This window comes from Rana temporaria, chromosome 2 (genome assembly GCF_905171775.1).
Source record: "Rana temporaria chromosome 2, aRanTem1.1, whole genome shotgun sequence".
Taxonomy (NCBI): Eukaryota; Metazoa; Chordata; class Amphibia; order Anura; family Ranidae; genus Rana; species Rana temporaria.
The window spans coordinates 71,310,865-71,327,799 of record NC_053490.1 but is presented as its reverse complement, the minus strand read 5'-3'; the positions used below and the strand labels follow the sequence as shown (position 1 = coordinate 71,327,799).

Genomic DNA, 16,935 nt, shown 5'->3' with positions numbered 1-16,935 from the left:
TTGTAAATTTAGCCAACAGAGTCGCTGTTAAGGGTTTGACCCTCGTCCGAGAAGACAAACATGTTCCATAGTGACCAGGTTTTGGAGTAGTGTTCTTGTTGGTGATGTGCCGAGAGTACCAGGTCTTCCAGTTAATTTATTTCCTCCACTTTCTTAAGCCACGTCCCGATGGTCGGGGCTTGTGCAGATTTCCATTTAAGAGGAATACATATCTTGGGGTCAAGGAGATGGCGAACGATTGATTTTGGGTAGATTTTCCCGGGGGTATTGGAGGCATGGAGCAGGAAAAAAGCTGGATCGTCCAATATCGGGCGTTCCCTGAATTTTTGTGCAATTCGTCTTACCTCCTTCCAAAAATTTTCTAGTTTGGGACAGGTCCAAAAAATATGGAGGAGGGTGCCCTGTTCCTCTTGGCATTTCCAGCAGCAATTGGAAGTTGCGAGAAATATTTTTTGTAAACTGGTGTCCTATACCATTGACAAAAATAGGTACAAATGCGCAACCTTTAAAGTGCAAATAACACTGCAGGTGAATAAGCTTAATTTAGATCGTTCAGTGTAATAACATAAACAAAGTCTACTTGGAGGTGGCTGAAAACACAGCCAACTGTGATCAGTGGTATGGGTGAGAAGCAATCTTCGTCCAGACTGCAGAAATGGTGTATAGAAAAGCCGCTTACCGGATCTGATGGATCCCTGTCACAGAGATCATAAGGGCTCAACGAGTGTCCACAGGACTCCACGGCAAACAATGGTTTTCTCCTCTAGTTCGAACCGTTCTTGCTTCACCAAACAGCGTCTGGACCAGGTGCATGCGATCGTGACACGGACAGGATTACTCCCGACATTTGATACATATTGATTCCCCTTTTTTCTGGGTTGCTGTGGTGTCCTATTGCCCCCTGTTTTAGCTGGTCCATAATCTCTGTACCCTGAAGTAGTAGAGGTGGGGCCCATTTGAGCTCTCTGGTGTTCAGTAGTGGGAAGTGCGACGTCACGTTAAAAAACAAAATAAGTACTTAAGCGATGTGGAGGATTATAAAAATCACAATGTCTTTTGGTGGCAGGAGAATCATCGTGAAAGTTTTGTCAAACAGCCCGAGAGTAGTAGTATGGAAGAGGGGGTAGTAGGGGATAGTGACGTCGCACTTCCCCCTACTGAACACCAGAGAGCTCAAATAGGCCCCACCTCTACTACTTCAGGGTACAGAGATTATGGATCAGCTAAAACAGGGGGCAATAGGACACCACAGCAACCCATAAAAAAGGGGAATCAATATGTACAACAACCCCCGATGAGTGGTTTCAATACCTATTACCCACCACCATACCAGAATCCTAGGAACCAAGGGAGGGTCCCCAATGGTAGAGGAAACATAGGAAATCTGTATCCTCAAGGGCAGGAAAATTACCAATCCCATCTATACACCCATCCGCCTATGAGGCCTTCATATGGGGACCATTATGGTCCATATGAAGATCCGGCATATAGAACCCATCAAGGGGAGCGGTATAGAGAGGGGGTTCCTGTTTCCCCTAGGGTGCCATGGAGACAGGACATTCCGGACAAAAGCCAGTATGGGCCTTTACAGGACTATGATGGTAATAGGGAGGAGGACGAACCGTACCATTTGGGAACTAGAATGGCAGCAACTGTTCGAAGGCCCACCAGGTGCAGCTCCCTTACGTACCTAGACGGATAATTTTTAGGAAAAGACCAGGGAAAAAAAAGGAAGACTAAGAGAGGATGTAGAGGAGGCCAATGGAGGAACTCCCAAGAAATCGAGAAGGAAGTAGTGTGTCAAGAAGTTTTCAATCTCAGTGGGGAAGAACTTACAAGGTCTGAAAAAATCACGTTAAATCAGGGATTGAAGTATGCCCCTAAGAAACCCCTAAATAAGTTTCAAATGTTTTTGGACATACAAAAATATACAAGAAAATTGAACATTAAACGTTATTTTTTATCCAATCCCATAGTAAGGAATAGAACTCTGGTGAAAGGAACTGGCCCAGGAGGGACAAGACTTAGGAATGCATCTCTCTTTAACTTTTAAAAAGGAAAGGCAGAAGAATACAGATGAAGGCATTGCATCACTAGGTCAAAGAAAAAATTGGGTTATAAAACCAGCTGATAAGGGGGAGGTATCGTGGTCCTAAAGAAAGAGGATTATCTCAAGAATATGGAGGTGCTACTCTCAGATAGGGGAATCTATACTGTCCACAAGAAAGATCCTATTGAGAAATAAAAAAAAAACTCTCAATGGTATTGTAACTGATGGACACAGAAAAGGGGTTATCAATGACAAGGAATTGGATTTTCTGGTACCCTTGGCCCCACGTACCCCTATTATCTATTATATCCCCAAAATCCCAGCCAACCCCGGGCCGCCCAATAGTAAGCGGCATAGATTCTCTGACATCTAGGGTGGGGAAATTTGTGGATGTTTTTCTCCAACCAGCATTTTTAAAAGATTTGATGCAAATCATTAGGGAAGTGTCTAAGCTTACAGTTGAGGAGGACATCCTGCTGGTTACAGCGGACATCTCTTCCTTATACACAATCATTCCCCACCATTTGGGATATAAGGCCGCTGAATATTTTCTGCGAAAAGAGCTCTCACTCAAATCTTCAACGTTGGAGTTCGTGATGAAATTGCTTTGTTTTGCCATGGAGCATAACTATTTTTTCTATGGCGAACAGTTTTATCTACAAAGCATGGGCGTGGCAATGGGGGCCAAATTTGCCCCCAGCCTTGCGGGCCTGTTCATGGCCTTATGGGAAAATGACAAACTGTTTTCCCTGGAAGAGCCCCACCTCCTCTTATGGCGTTGGTATATCGATGACGTGTTTGTCTTGTGGAGAGGGGATGCGGAATCCCTTAGTGCAGTGGTCATTAACCCTGTCCTGCAGGGCCCACAGGCCAGGTTTTATGTATTACCTTGGGGAGATGCAGTCTAGAATACTGCAATCACTGAGGAGCAAATGATATCAGCTGTGATGTATTTCAGTTATCTTGCAAACCTGGCCTGTTAGTGGGCCCTGCAGGACAGGGTTGGTGACCACTGCCTTAGTGAATTTATGATCACACTGAATACCAATGACTGGGGGATACAATTCACATATGAATATAGTGCCTCTTCTGTAAATTTTTTAGATCTAGTGATTTTCAAACAGGAATGTTCCCTTATGACTAAAACCTATTTCAAAGGGACGGACAGGAATGGTTACATTCCAATAGACAGTGGGCATCATCCCAACTGGCTCAAAGCTATCCCAAAGGGTCAGTTCCAACGAGTAAGAGGCAACTTCTCGCGTCTGGAGGACTACGAATCCCAGGTGTCTATACTAAAAAAAACGGTTTGTGGAGAAGGGGTATAAACCCCTAATCCTAGAAAAGGACATACAAGAAGTCGCATCGATGGACAGACAGAATCTCCTGATTCCCAGGAATAGAGAAACCAAGAAGAAAGGCACTGACTTACAATGGTCCTTTCTGACCACTTTTTCATCCCATTTTTGGTGGGTTAACAAAATTATAAGTAAACACTGGCCAATACTTTAATGTGACAAAGTGTTGGGACCACAGCTTCCTGAGCATCCCAAAGTTTTGTTTAGAAGGAATCGGAATTTGAAGGATCTGGTGGCACCCATTGTTGTTGATCCCCCTCCAAGGACCCATATGTTTGGGCACTTGAAGGGGTTCTTTCCGTGTAAGAAATGTAAAGTATGTGCATCTTCTAGAACTGTTAGGACTTCTACCTTTACTTCACACACTATGGTATGTGGTCTCCAGTATGTAGGGAGGACCACCCGTGCTTTGAAAGTTAGGATAGGGGAACACCTCTCTAACATCGGTAGGGGATTCGTAGGCCACAGTGTCTCATTGCACTTTCGCCAGCACCATCACAGAGACCCATCAGTATTGGAGGTTATAGGAATGGAGAGGTGACAATTTGCAACGCCACATATCACGCAGAGAAACAAGGTGGATTTATGATATGGCTTGCTACAGTCCCCTGGGCCTCAATATTGAATGGGACATCAACTGCTATATCAATAACAGTTAGTGTCAAAGGGGTCCCTATATTCCCCTTGTCCCCCTCGCCGCCTTTCCCCCCCTCTCCTTTTTCTGTAGGTGTTCACGTAGTACCTATGTAGGTTTGGAGTTTCATTTTACATAGGAGAAGTAAGGGGGGTAATTATTTCATATACCTACAAGTAAGGCCCCGTACACACGACCAAACATGTCTGCTGAAACTGGTCCGCGGGCCAGTTTCAGCAGACATGTTCGGTCGTGTGTAGGCCCGAGCGTGCAGGATTCCAGCAAACATTTGCCCGCCGGGCCTTTTCCCAGCGGGCAAATATTCCTGGACTTGTTTTAAAACAGTCCGCTGGAATCCTGCCCGCTCGGACATGTTCGGTTGTCTGTACAGACCTACCGTACATGTCCGAGCGCCCGCCATCCCTCGCATGCGTCGAATGACTTTGACGCATGCGTGGAAGCATTTAACTGGCAGGCCTGCCCACGTCGCCGCGTACACGCCCCGCGTATTGTTTACGCGCGGATTTCTGTACGATGGTTAGTACAGCCATCGAAACAGAAATCCCCGGGCAGACATGTACGGTGAAAACGGTCCGGCGGACCGGTTTCATCGTACATGTACATCGTACATGTACATCGTACATCGTACATGTTTGCCGGTGTGTACGCGGCCTTACAGTATGTTTTTAAATTTTTGTAACCACTCCCTGTAAGCTATAGAATATAAATGTATTTTTTAGTTTTAGGATGGTATAATGCTATGATGAACTACAGGATGTAGGTTGCTGGTCCTGTCGTCAATCTCTTTTGTGCCCGTTATGAATTTACTGACACAGGAGATGTATGAAGAATGGAGATTCCATGTTTTTTGTTAAATGTTTTTTACTAAATGTTTTTTATTAATGTTTTTATTTATTTATATGTTGATGAATTTGTGGCGGGAGCATGCCTTTTCGTTGATTTACATTACATTCAAATACGGATGGACATGCTCCAGTTGCACATTGATAATGAAGACATGGGAAGTGTACCTGTGTTTCCAGTGTCATTCTCCTGTTGAGTCTTTAAATAGCGTGGTGTGTGACGTCCGGGTATTGCCTCCTATCCCTGTCGAAGTCTCGTATGGAGAAACGCAGCGTCGGGCGGAGCAACACTATCTGACGTCACCACGCCCCCAGCTGACTGGCTTGAGCCGCGGCTGGATGACCGCAGAGTTTTTTTAAACTGTCTTACTACATGAAAAGTTTGTTTGGATGTCAGTACCCTGAAATATCGAAATAAAGGGACGTTCTATTCATCTATGTATCTGTTCATCTGCCGTTTTTTAAATGGTCTGATCCATGGTACAATGGCCACTGATCTGACACTAGAGGCCAACAGGGAAGAAAATACTGTAGCTGCTGACTTTTAAAATAAGGACGCTTACCTGTCCAGGGAGAACGCAAAGTCTTCACCTGAAGCTGACTCGTCCCTTGCGGCCTCACAGCCCGGTTCCCTACTGCTCACGAGCGCATTCTGAGTGGCCCCTGCTGTCTTCTGGGACCTGTGTTTCCCAGAAGACAGCGGGGGGGACGGAGGAGGGGCCGGACATGGCGTAGATCGCTGCAGATACTGTGGGCGATCTTTCGCCGGAAGTGGGAGCAAATACCTGTATTACACAGGCATCTGCTCCCCCCCTCCCCCTCCCCCCTAAAGGTGCCTAATGTGACTCCAGAGAAGGGGAGGAACTGGATCAGTGGTGGAACTCCGCTTTAAACATCAAAGTTTAGTAACTGAAGTGCATAAACAATATCTTTGAAAAACAAAAAACAAACAAAAGAACTTAAACTGAATATATCAGCTGGGTTTACATAAAAAATTACTTCAGACACGGTCCTTTAATCACAGCATGTCTTCCCATGATGATGTTTCAGTTGTGCCACCAGGCCTGGCATCTCTTTGTTGCATTGCTTTTCACGCATCCCTGCTTTACCCATAGGTAGAAGGACCTCATCAAAATATTCCCAAACTGGGTCTGTTTTATGGCCTGCTGCCATTTTGCTCCTTCTCAAGCTATGTGCAGAAAGTTTACAAGGTTTATAAGCTGCTTAGAAAGTTTCACTTTCATTTTTACTGCCTGCCCTTCCTCCTCACACCCAGAACCTGGTATAAAACAATCGTACAGTTTGTAATGTACATAGATTTGAAAAACCACGCGGTAAAGGAATATTCCTGAACTTTGTTTCATCTCATGGTTACTGTGAACTTGTGTGAATGCATCAATGCAGTGCATGTTATCTCGGCTTGCAGAGCTTGGATTCATTGAATGAGTTTACCAAAAATGTAAATGTAAATATTGCAGAATATACAGTAAGGGGCAAAAAATGTTTTTAATTCCCTCCCCTGGTGTTTTTTTGCTAAGGGGACAAGACAACTTCACTGCATCAAAGGGACCATGAACGGGGCCATGTACCGTCAAATCTTGGGTGAGAGAGGAATTGAATATGGTTCGCGAATGGGTATTCCAGCATACCTCCTGAGATGTGTGCAAACCTGGTGGCCAACTACAAAAACATCTGACCTCTGTGCCAACAATGATTTTGCAACCAAGTACCAAGTCATGTTTTGTCACTCATTTTGTCACTCATTAAAACGCAAATCAATTTATATATTTTTTTAAATGCATTTTTCTGGATATTTTTGTTATTTTTACTCGCACTGTTAAAATAAACCTACCAATAAAATTATAGACTTTGTCAGTGGGTGATTGTAGCCGGGCAAACGTCAGTGGGCAAATGTACAAAATCAACAGGGGGTCAAATACTTTTTCCCTCTCTGTGTAATTTCTGGTAACACTTTGAAATCTGCTGTATGGAAATTTGTTGTTGAGGGATAGTTTTATCCCCTCTGGATTTCCTTCTATGTAGTTTTTGAGACATGGACGCCTGTGTTAGGGGGAAAAGTCTCTGACAGTCATAAAGGTAACATATGGTAAATGCATCCAGCCATGGAAAATAATTTATCATAACTATTCATATAGCAGTTTAATGTCTGTCTCCAGGGTTGGGTGACATATTGCATTTTAGTATTTCCTTGATTTTACTGTGCTGCAGTTCATTAATTATCTTGTCGGAATGTCGATAATGTCTTTACCATATTCTTGCTAAAAAGCAGGATTCTAATATATTCTTATTGGAAGTATAAGACTTTCATTCTGGCCTTCTTTTTTTTTTTTTTTTTTATGCTTGGCTTACAGACTAAAAAAAAACTTTATTGCAGTTAATGGTCGGGTCACAGTAACGGATTGTACCAGTGTTTGGCCACAAAGAACTTTCATTTTAGTCCCTACCTGCTGTATGAATGACTGAACTTCTTCAGGATGGTCATATCTCTTTGTTACAAAATTCTTTCATCGGCGCAACCCTGATGAAAGCATTTTCCATCAAAGAGGAAACTGACAATCCTGAAGCTCCAGCATTCATACAGCAAGTAGGCATTGTAATAAATTATGTGTGAGAAGGCTCCCCAATCTCCCTTGCCGACTGCTGCACGCATGGCAGAATGGCAGCGGTAGGCAAATGGGCGTACCTGTATGTCCCCTTGCGTGCGGCGTGACCGTGCCCACGGGACCCACGGACTCGATGTCTGCCGGTGTCTAGCGATCAGGTCTCGGAGAGGCAGAACGGGGGGATGCCTGTGTAAACAAGGCATTTCCCTGTTCTGCCTAGTGACAGGACACTGATCGTCTGCTCCCTGTAATCGGGAGCAACGATCAGTGTCGTGTCACAGTAAGCCCCACACAGTTAGAATCACTCCCTAGGACACACTTAAACCCTTCCTAGCCCCCTAGTGGTTAACCCCTTCCCTGCCAGTCACATTTATACAGTAATCGGTGCATTTTTATAGCACTGATCGCTGTATAAATGTGAATGGTGCCAAAAGTGTCAGATGTGCTTACTGAATGGGCAAAGTTTTTGTGCCAGACAATGGAGGAGCATCAGCTCCCCCCTGATTGTGTGAGGTTGGCTGACCAGTTGGTAAAGGGCCTTGTGTATGTCTGTGATGCCACTCTGGATGCAGCTCCCTTGATCTCCAGAGCATCTGTATCGGCGGTGGTATTGCGCCACCTAATTTGGCTGAAATGCTGGTCTGCTGACCAAGCATCCAAAAAAGCTCTAGTAGATTTGCCCTTCAAAGGTTGGAGGCTTTTTGGTACCTCGCTGGATGACATTATTAAGGATGTCACTGGAGGTAAGAGCACACTTCTTCCTCAGTCCTCTAAGGGGAAGGAGCTGCGCCGTAAGCCTGGGCCCTCCTATTCCGCGCAGAAGTGGTATTTTAATCAGTCTGGGTCAGCCGGCAGATCCTCATGGTCTGACAAAGCTCCAGCTGGGGGACAGAAGCTCCCCCGGGTGCGCAAGCCAAACAAGCCGGCTACCAAGCCTGCTACCGCATGAAGTTTTGCCCCAGCCCGACTCAAGGGTGGGGGGGGGACGGCTTCACGGGTTTGCAGCTCGGTGGACCTCCCTGCTCTCCAACCAGTGGGTCTGCGAGGTGGTAACTTCAGGGTACAAGATAGTTTCTTTCTTGTCCAAACAGATTTTTCCCCTCCTTCCGCCTCGTTGGGCTGCTTTAATGGGAGCAGTACAAGAATTGCTCAGGTGCAGGGTAATTTTACCTGTGCCACTGAAGTAAATATTTCAGGGATTCTATTCAAATCTGTTTGTGGTCCCAAAGAAGGACGGTGTCCATTCGATCTTGGACCTCAAGGCCCTCAATGCCTTTGTGAGGGTGCGAAAGTTCAGGATAGAATCCATTCGTTCGGCTGTGGCTGTGCTCCATTTGGGGGATTTTCTGGTGTCCCTGGACAACAGGGACGCATACTTGCATGTCCCCATCTGCACCGGGCATCAGAGTTTTCTGCACTTTGCGATAGGCGAAGATCACTATCAATTTGTGGCTCTTCCCTTTTGGCCTAGCATCAGCACCAAGAGTGTTCACCAAGGTGCTCGTCCCGATTCTGGCTTTGCTGAGACAGCGAGGCATTGCTGTCGTGGGTTACTTAGAAGATCTTCTGAGAGCTGCTTCCAGATCAGGATTAGAGGAGGACGTGTATATAGCCAGTCAGACCCTCCGGGAATTTGGTTGGGTGCTGAACATTCAGAAGTCAGTCTTGGAACCGACTCAGCGTCTGGAGTACCTAGGATTAATTCTGGACTCCTTGGAGGCGAAGGTCTTCCTTCCTTTGGAGAAGTTGCAGACACTCCAGTAGGTGGTGAAATTGTTATCATCCCGCAAATGGTCGTCTCTCAGTTTTTGCATGCGAGTTCTGGGCCTCATGATGGCCTCCTTCGAGGCAGTACCGTATGGCCAATTCCACATTTGATTCTTGCAGAAGGAGATTCTGTCCAAATGGAACAAATCTCCTTTGTCTCTGGATCGTCGGAAGTCACCTGGTCAGGGCCTCCCTGAGTTGTTGGCTGAGATCCCCAGCTCTTCAGTCCGGGAAGTCGTTCCTTCCTCTCCATTGGACTGTGAACACGACGGACGCCAGCTTCACAGGTTGGGGGGGGGAGTCTGGGGGGGGGGGGAGAGTCTGGGGGGTCCAGTCGGCCCAGGGTCGCTGGATTCTGGACGAATCCCGCCTGCCGATCAATGTACTAAGACCTTCGAGCGACCAGGCTGTGCCTCTCCTTGTGGTCGCAGAGGCTACAAGGCCGTCCAATCAGGATCCATTCGGACAACGCCACAGTGGTGGCTTATGTCAACCATCAGGGGGGAACAAGGAGCTTGGCTGCGGCATCGGAGGTCACTCACATTCTGCGGTGGGCGGAGCACGCCAGCCCTGTCAGCCGTTTACATTCCGGGCGTAGAAAACTGGCAGGCGGACTACCTAAGTCGCCAGATGCTGGATCAGGGGGAATGGTCGTTGCATCCGGAGGTGTTTTAAACTCCTTTGCCGGAGGTGGGGCACACCGGACATGGATCTCCTGGCTTCTCGACTCAATCGCAAGGTGTTGAGGTTCGTGGCCAGGTCCAGAGATCCCTGGGCAGACGTGTCGGATGCATTGTTGGCCCTGTGGGGTCAGTATCGGTTAATTTATGCCTTTCCCCCACTAAAGGTTGCTTCCTCGTCTGCTTCGCAAAGTGGAGACAGGAGGTCCCAGGGATCTAATCGCTCCAGATTGGTCCCGGCGTCCCTGGTACGCCGATTTCGTGCTCCTGGTGACGGACGCCCCATGGCGGCTGCCAATGCGGGAGGACCTGCTGCCTCAAGGTCCCATACTTCATCCTGCTTTACAGTTGCTGGCTTTAACGGCATGGCTATTGAAAGCCAGGTGCTAAGGGACCGAGGTCTTTCAGATTCGGTCATCTCAACCATGCTGAAGGCACGGAAGATCTACCATCGCACCTGGAAGGCCTACATCTCTATGTGTGAGGAGATGGAGTGGCGTCCACGGGCATATTCTGTTTCTGACACTGCTTGGGGACGTCCCAAATGTCAAGATTTAAGGAGCTGTGTCCGTCCATGGACGAAAAGAGAAAATAGGATTTTTTGTACTCACCGTAAAATTATTTTCTCTGTCGGACTGACACAGCACCCACCCCTTCAAAGTTTGTACTGCTTTTTGACGAACTGAGGCTGCATGCTGCAGGGTGAGGGGTTATAACCGGAGGGAGCGCCCCCTGGGCAGGGCTGTTCTACTTTGTTAAAGTTACATGTTTTAAGATAACTAACATGTTCTGCCTAGTCCTCTCCTATGATCAGGAACATAACCCAAATGTCAAGATTTAGGGAGCTGTGTCTGTCCATGGGCGACAGAGAAAAGGATTTTACGGTGAGTACAAAAAATACTATTTTATCTCACACTGGGATTGTTTTGATTGGTCAAAGGACAAGTCAGACTATCATAAAGTTGGATTGAAGTAGTATCCTGTTCATTTAAGTCGGATGGATGTCGGACCAATGTAGGATCGATGTCGCAGAGCAAAGTAGGATGAAAGTCGTATTAATGTCGTGTAGTATCAGTGTGAACCCAGCCTTAAACTCTATGTGAAATGAGAATACACATATAAGAAAAGACTACCTAATAAAGTGGCCGGTGAGTGTATATCTCGCAACATCAAACTTCACTGCTATTCTAAACCAGGGTTTTGTGGTACCCTAGGGTTTCTGCAAATGTTGCATGTGGCTCCTTGAACTGTGGCTGATAGATCTCCCATTTGATGGTGCTTGCATAGGTCTGGGGGTCAGTGCCACTTCTCAAAGCCATCACTGTGTACCCAAATATCTGTTTAGTTGTATGCAAGGGAGGACATTCTTCCCACTACCCACCGAAGTAGGGGGCATTTTTCCCACTGACCACCAATACATACATTTTTTCAAGTGTTCCTTGAGACCAAAAAAATATTTCAAGGTTTTTCTCAAAAAGGTTGAGAAAGACTGGTATAACAAGTAGGACTTAAAAGGAAATCTCTTCTGACTGTCTGCTCCATGATTCCTCGCTGTCGGGCATTTGTTATTTCTTCAACCTAACCTGTTAATATTCTGAACCACTGGGCTATTACAGCTGTTCTAATAAAAATAAGAACATATTTCAGGCAACATTATCAAGCAAAGTCTTCAAGTCATTTGCCTGAATGTGTATCTTTGAATGAATAATTCATGACACATTCATTAAAAAGAGGTAAATAACACGGTCCCTTGTGATATGGCAGGTGGCGGTAATATGGTTTTCCTCATCGGAAATGTAGCAGTAATTATGCTTTGCTTTATATTTCTCAAGTAAGCTGTTGTGTTTTTTTTTTTTTTTTTAAATCATTACATTCATTATTTTACATTAATTTATTTTAAATGTACTTCTTCTTTTCCTCCCCTTTTTCAGGTATATTAACAAAAAATAATTTTATGTTTTTAGGCATCAAAGGAGCAAACTCAAGATTTGATTGTGAAGACGACAAAACTTCAAGCAGAGAAGTAAGTACATATCCTAAACACGGACCAGTAAAAATTGTATTTTCCAATAAATAATGGATAGAAAGATCCCAAATGTACGCTATATTACCAAAAGTATTGGGACACCTGCCTTTACACGCACATGAACTGTAATGGCATCCCAGTCTTAGTCCGTAGGGTTCAGTATTGAGTTGGCCCATCCTTTGCAGCTATAACAGCTTCACCTCTTCTGGGAAGGTTGTCCACAAGGTTTAGAAGTGTGTCTATGGGGATGTTTTTAGTGTCTGTTATAGCTGCAAGGGGTGGGCCAACTCAATATTGAACACTACTGACTAAGACTGGAATGCCATTAACTACTTGCCGACTAGCCGTCGCAGTTATACGGTGGCAGGTCGGCTCTGCTGCGCGAGATCACGTAGCTATACGTCATCTCGCTATGCAGCTAATAGGGGTGCGTGCGCGCCGCCCCTGCTCGCCCCCAGCGGTCGCGATCACCGCCGGGCATCCGCGATCGTTCGTTACAGAGCGAGAACCGGGAGCTGTGTGTGTAAACACACAGCTCCCGGTCCTGTCAGGGGGAGAAATGACTGTTCGTCTGTTCATACAATGTATGAACAGCGATCTGTCATTTCCCCAAGTCAGTCCCACCCCCCCCTTCAGTTAGAACACACCTAGGGAAAATACTTAACCCCTTCCTCGCCCCCTAGTTTTAACCCTTTCCCTGCCAGTGCCATTTTTATAGTGATCAATGCATTTTTATAGCACTGATCGCTATAAAAATGCCAATGGTCCCCAAAATGTGTCAAAAGTGTCCGAAGTGTCCGCCATAAGGTCGCAGTACCGATAAAAATCGCTGATCGCCGCCATTACTAGTAAAAAAAAATATTAATAAAAATGCCATAAAACCAGAGCTTTTTTTCTCAAAAAATAGGTGCAGGAACTCAACTACAACCCCATTCAAATTTCACAAACAGTATAAGGGTCTTAAAGGGGCATTAAATACCAGGATTGCATTACATACAGAGTGTAGAGTTCAGGGGGTTACACACAGAGTGCAGAGCTGTCACTTGTAAACACAGAAACCAGACTTCTGTGTTTACAAGTGATTGTGGTGAGCAGACGCCAAAGGTGGTGGAACTGAGTTCCCCCTGAAAAAAAGCCCTGCATAAAACGATACCCTATTTTGTAGACGCTATAACTTTTGCGCAAACCAATCAATAAACGCTTATTGCGATTTATTTTTTTAACAAAAAATATGTAGAAGAATACATATCGGCCTAAACTGAGGGAAAAAAATAGTTTTGTTTTTTATATATTTTTGGGGATATTTATTACAGCAAAAAGTAAAAAATATTATTATTTTTTTCAAAATTGTCGCTCTATTTTTGTTTATAGCGCAAAAAATAAAATCTGCAGAGGTGATCAAATACCACCAAAAGAAAGCTCTGTTTGTGGGAAAAAAATGACACAATTTGGTTTGGGAGCCACGTCGCAGGACCGCGCAATTGTCAGTTAAAGCGACAGTGCCGAATCACAAAAAGTGGCCCGGTCATTGACCAGCAATATGGTCCGGGGCTGAGTGAGTGAGAAACTTGTAAAGCGCAACACATGCGAACTGAATCGCCTCTGGGCGCTGTATCCATTTCATGGGTAAGGAACCCCTTGACCTCAGAAGAGATGGGTTTTAATCTTTCTCCTGAAGGCCAAGTGGTCCGACTCCAGTCGGATGGTGGTTGGTAGTGCATTCCACAGCCGAGGTCCCTGGACTGCAAATCTTCGATCTCCTTTGGACTTGTATCTGGCTCTGGGTATCTGGAGGAGGTTTTGACTGGTGGATCGCAGAATGCGATTGGGGTTATGGGCTTTTATTTTTTCGCATAGATATTGGGGGGGCGTTTCCTTGAATACACTTATGTATTAGACAGAGTGTCTTGAAAGTGTTTCTGGGCCAGATTCACATAGAATTACGCCGGCGTATCAGCAGATACTCCGACGTAAGTCCGAATCTAAGGCCGTCGTATGTTTAAGTGTATTCTCAAACTGAGATACACTTAAACATGCCTAAGATACGAAGGCCAGCGCCGTTGTATCTTAGGGTGCAATATCTACGCTGACCGCTAGGTGGCGTTTCCATTGCGGTCAGCCTAGAATATGCAAATTACTAGTCACGCCGATTCACGAACGTACGCTTGCCCGTCGTAGTGATTTTACGTAGTTTCCGTAAGCGATACGCGGCGCAAAGATAAACATGCCCCCTAGGTGGCGTACTCAATGTCAAGTATGGCCGTCGTTCCCCGCGTCGCAATTTGAAAATGTAACGTCGTTTGCGTAAGTCGTCCTTGAATGGCGCTGGACGCCATTTACATTACCGTCAAAACAAATGACGTCCGTGCGACGTCATTTAGCGCAATGCACGTCGGGTAATTTACCCGACGGAGCATGCGCAGTACGATCGGCGCGGGAGCGCGCCTAATTTAAATGATCCACGCCCCCTACCAGGATCATTTGAATTAGGAGGGCTTGCACGGGTGGACTTGACGCTACGCCTCCGCAAGTTTACAGGTAAGTGGTTTGTGAATCAGGCACTTGCCCGTAAAACTTGCGGCGGAGTAACGTAAAGGAGATACGTTACGCCGCCTGAGATCTACGAGAATCTGGCCCTCTGTCTTTTACTGGCAACCAATGAAGGGATCTGAACCAATGAAGGGGCTAAAGTGGTTAAATTTCCTTACTGAAAGTATGTCAGATAATATTACTGTGGTTGGTACAGATAGAATGTGCTTTCCTGAAATAATAATCACACTGCTGTCACCTGGCACAACATGGGTAAAACCCCCCTCTGTCACACATTGATACAGGTGCAAACAAATGTTATCACAAAAATGTGTTTCAGCATGTGATTTAAACTACTTATTCAGAGTGATGAGTGCCAAAATTGCAGATACAGAAAATATATTGGTGCTGACAATTCAACTGACAAAATGACCCACACCGAACACTACAGTAAGCACTAGGGACTTTGGGCCTTTTAAAGAGAACTAGCTGAATACCCGGCGTTGCCCGGTCTTCCTATCTTAACCTTTTGGGGAGGAAAATCATAGTAATATAAATATACCCATCTTTTATATAAGGGTGTAGGTAAGGGTTAATTTAACTGTCATATATTTTTATTTGGCATATAAGTAATATGTGTACCAGGTATTATTGAAATATCTCCAGGCGTACAGAAGTTATGTGGGAACATACATTTCCCATTGATTTGCATGGGACTTTAAACAAAAACCCAGACCCTCACAAATGGGGGTAGTTAAGGGATAAATTAACTATCCTATAGTTTAAGTGGACATATAAGTAACATGTGACCAAGTGTTATGGAAATATCTACAGCCGTTTGGAAGTTATGAAGTAACATGTATTTCCCATAGAGTTGAATGGGACTTTAAAGGAAAACCCCGACCATGGCAAATGGGGGTGGGTAAGGGTTAAACCACCTTTTCTATGTTTGTTGCTGACATATAAGTAACATGTGTGCCAAGTTTCATGTTAATATCTTTAGCCGTTTGGACGTGATGCTGGAACATACATACATACACACACACACACACACACACACACGTTGAGTTTTATATATATATAGATAGATGACAACAATTTATAGATGTTTCAGTGCCCTTCTACCTTTCTCGTTGTCCTTTTGACATTGCATCCTAAAAAGGATTATTGGGTTTTCGAAGCTTATGGCGTTTTGTTCTTAAAATCTACATGCAAGACCCCTTTCACACTGAGGTGCTTTGCAGGCGCTATAACGCAAAAAATAGCACCTGCAAAGTGCCCTATAAGAGCCGCTCCTCACACTCCAGTGTGAAAGCCCGAGGGCTTTCACACAGGAGCGGTGCGCTGGCAGGACACTAAAAAAAGTCCTGCTAGCAGCATCTTTGGAGCTCCTCCACTGCTCCTGCCCATTGAAATTGATGGGCACCATGGCTATACCGCGGCGCTTTGCGGGTGGGTTTAACCCTTTTTCGCCCGCTATCGGCCGAATACAAATACGACGGTAAAGCACCGCCAGAAATAGTGGCGCTTTACCGCCCATGCCCCAGTGTGAAAGGGGCCTAAGAAACTAACCTGGAGTTTTCTTTCAATGGGAAAGAGTGGTGGAGGAGTGGTAAACACACCGCTCCAAAGATGCTGCTAGCAGGACTTTTGGAGCGGTCCTGCTAGCGCACCGCTGTTTAGGGTCGGTTTGCAGGCGCTATTTTTAGCGCAATAGCGCCTGCAAACAGCCCCAGCGTGAAAGGGGCCTTACTGTTTTAATTTAACTTGCCAAATAGACATTTCCAGCTTGGTGGCATGCCATCATTTCCGTGCAAATTCTCCATACTTTGATGTAGAGCTGCACGATTTATCGTGAAGAATCGAAATCTCGATCTTTTTCCGATCTTTTTCCCTTCCCGATCTTCAAAACTGCATGTCGCAATCTTTCTAACAAGTGCTGAGAGTTCTCACAGCTGGAAAAACAAATCCAGGCCACCTGCCAAGTTTTAATACAACAACATGCAAATAAGTAGAAACAAAGTATCTTTTCTACTTATTTAAGGAAAGATATATAAGTAAATGTAAGGAAAGAACTCTGGTGTGTAGATGAAGGAGGTTTGACTATTTAAAGACCAAACCTTTTCTGGCATTTGTTGCTTACAAGTAAAAAAAAATCATTATTACTTGGAACACCCAAACGTTTTTTTTTAAGCAGACACCCCAGACGAGAATACAATGGTGGTTGTTGCAATATTTAATGTCGCACCGTATTTGCGCAGCGTTTTTTCAAACTCTCTTTTTTTTTAAGAATACACTTTAGTGAATTAAAGTGGAGTTCCACCCATACATATAACATTACATCAGTAGTTTTAAAAAAATGTCATTAGTCCTTTCCTTTTTTTTTTTTTTTTTTTTTTTTTTT

At 45.0% G+C, this 16,935-nt stretch overlaps 1 protein-coding gene across 2 annotated transcripts in view; it reads left to right on the top strand.

Annotated features, from left to right (window-relative positions):
• Positions 1-16,935, top strand: part of COG6 (component of oligomeric golgi complex 6) — a 195,289-nt gene that overhangs the window by 36,360 nt on the left and 141,994 nt on the right. For both annotated transcript variants that reach the window (XM_040340358.1, XM_040340359.1), the window contains exon 4: positions 11,941-11,999. In XM_040340358.1, the coding sequence (XP_040196292.1) occupies positions 11,941-11,999 (59 nt within the window). The remainder of the gene's footprint in view (positions 1-11,940; positions 12,000-16,935) is intronic.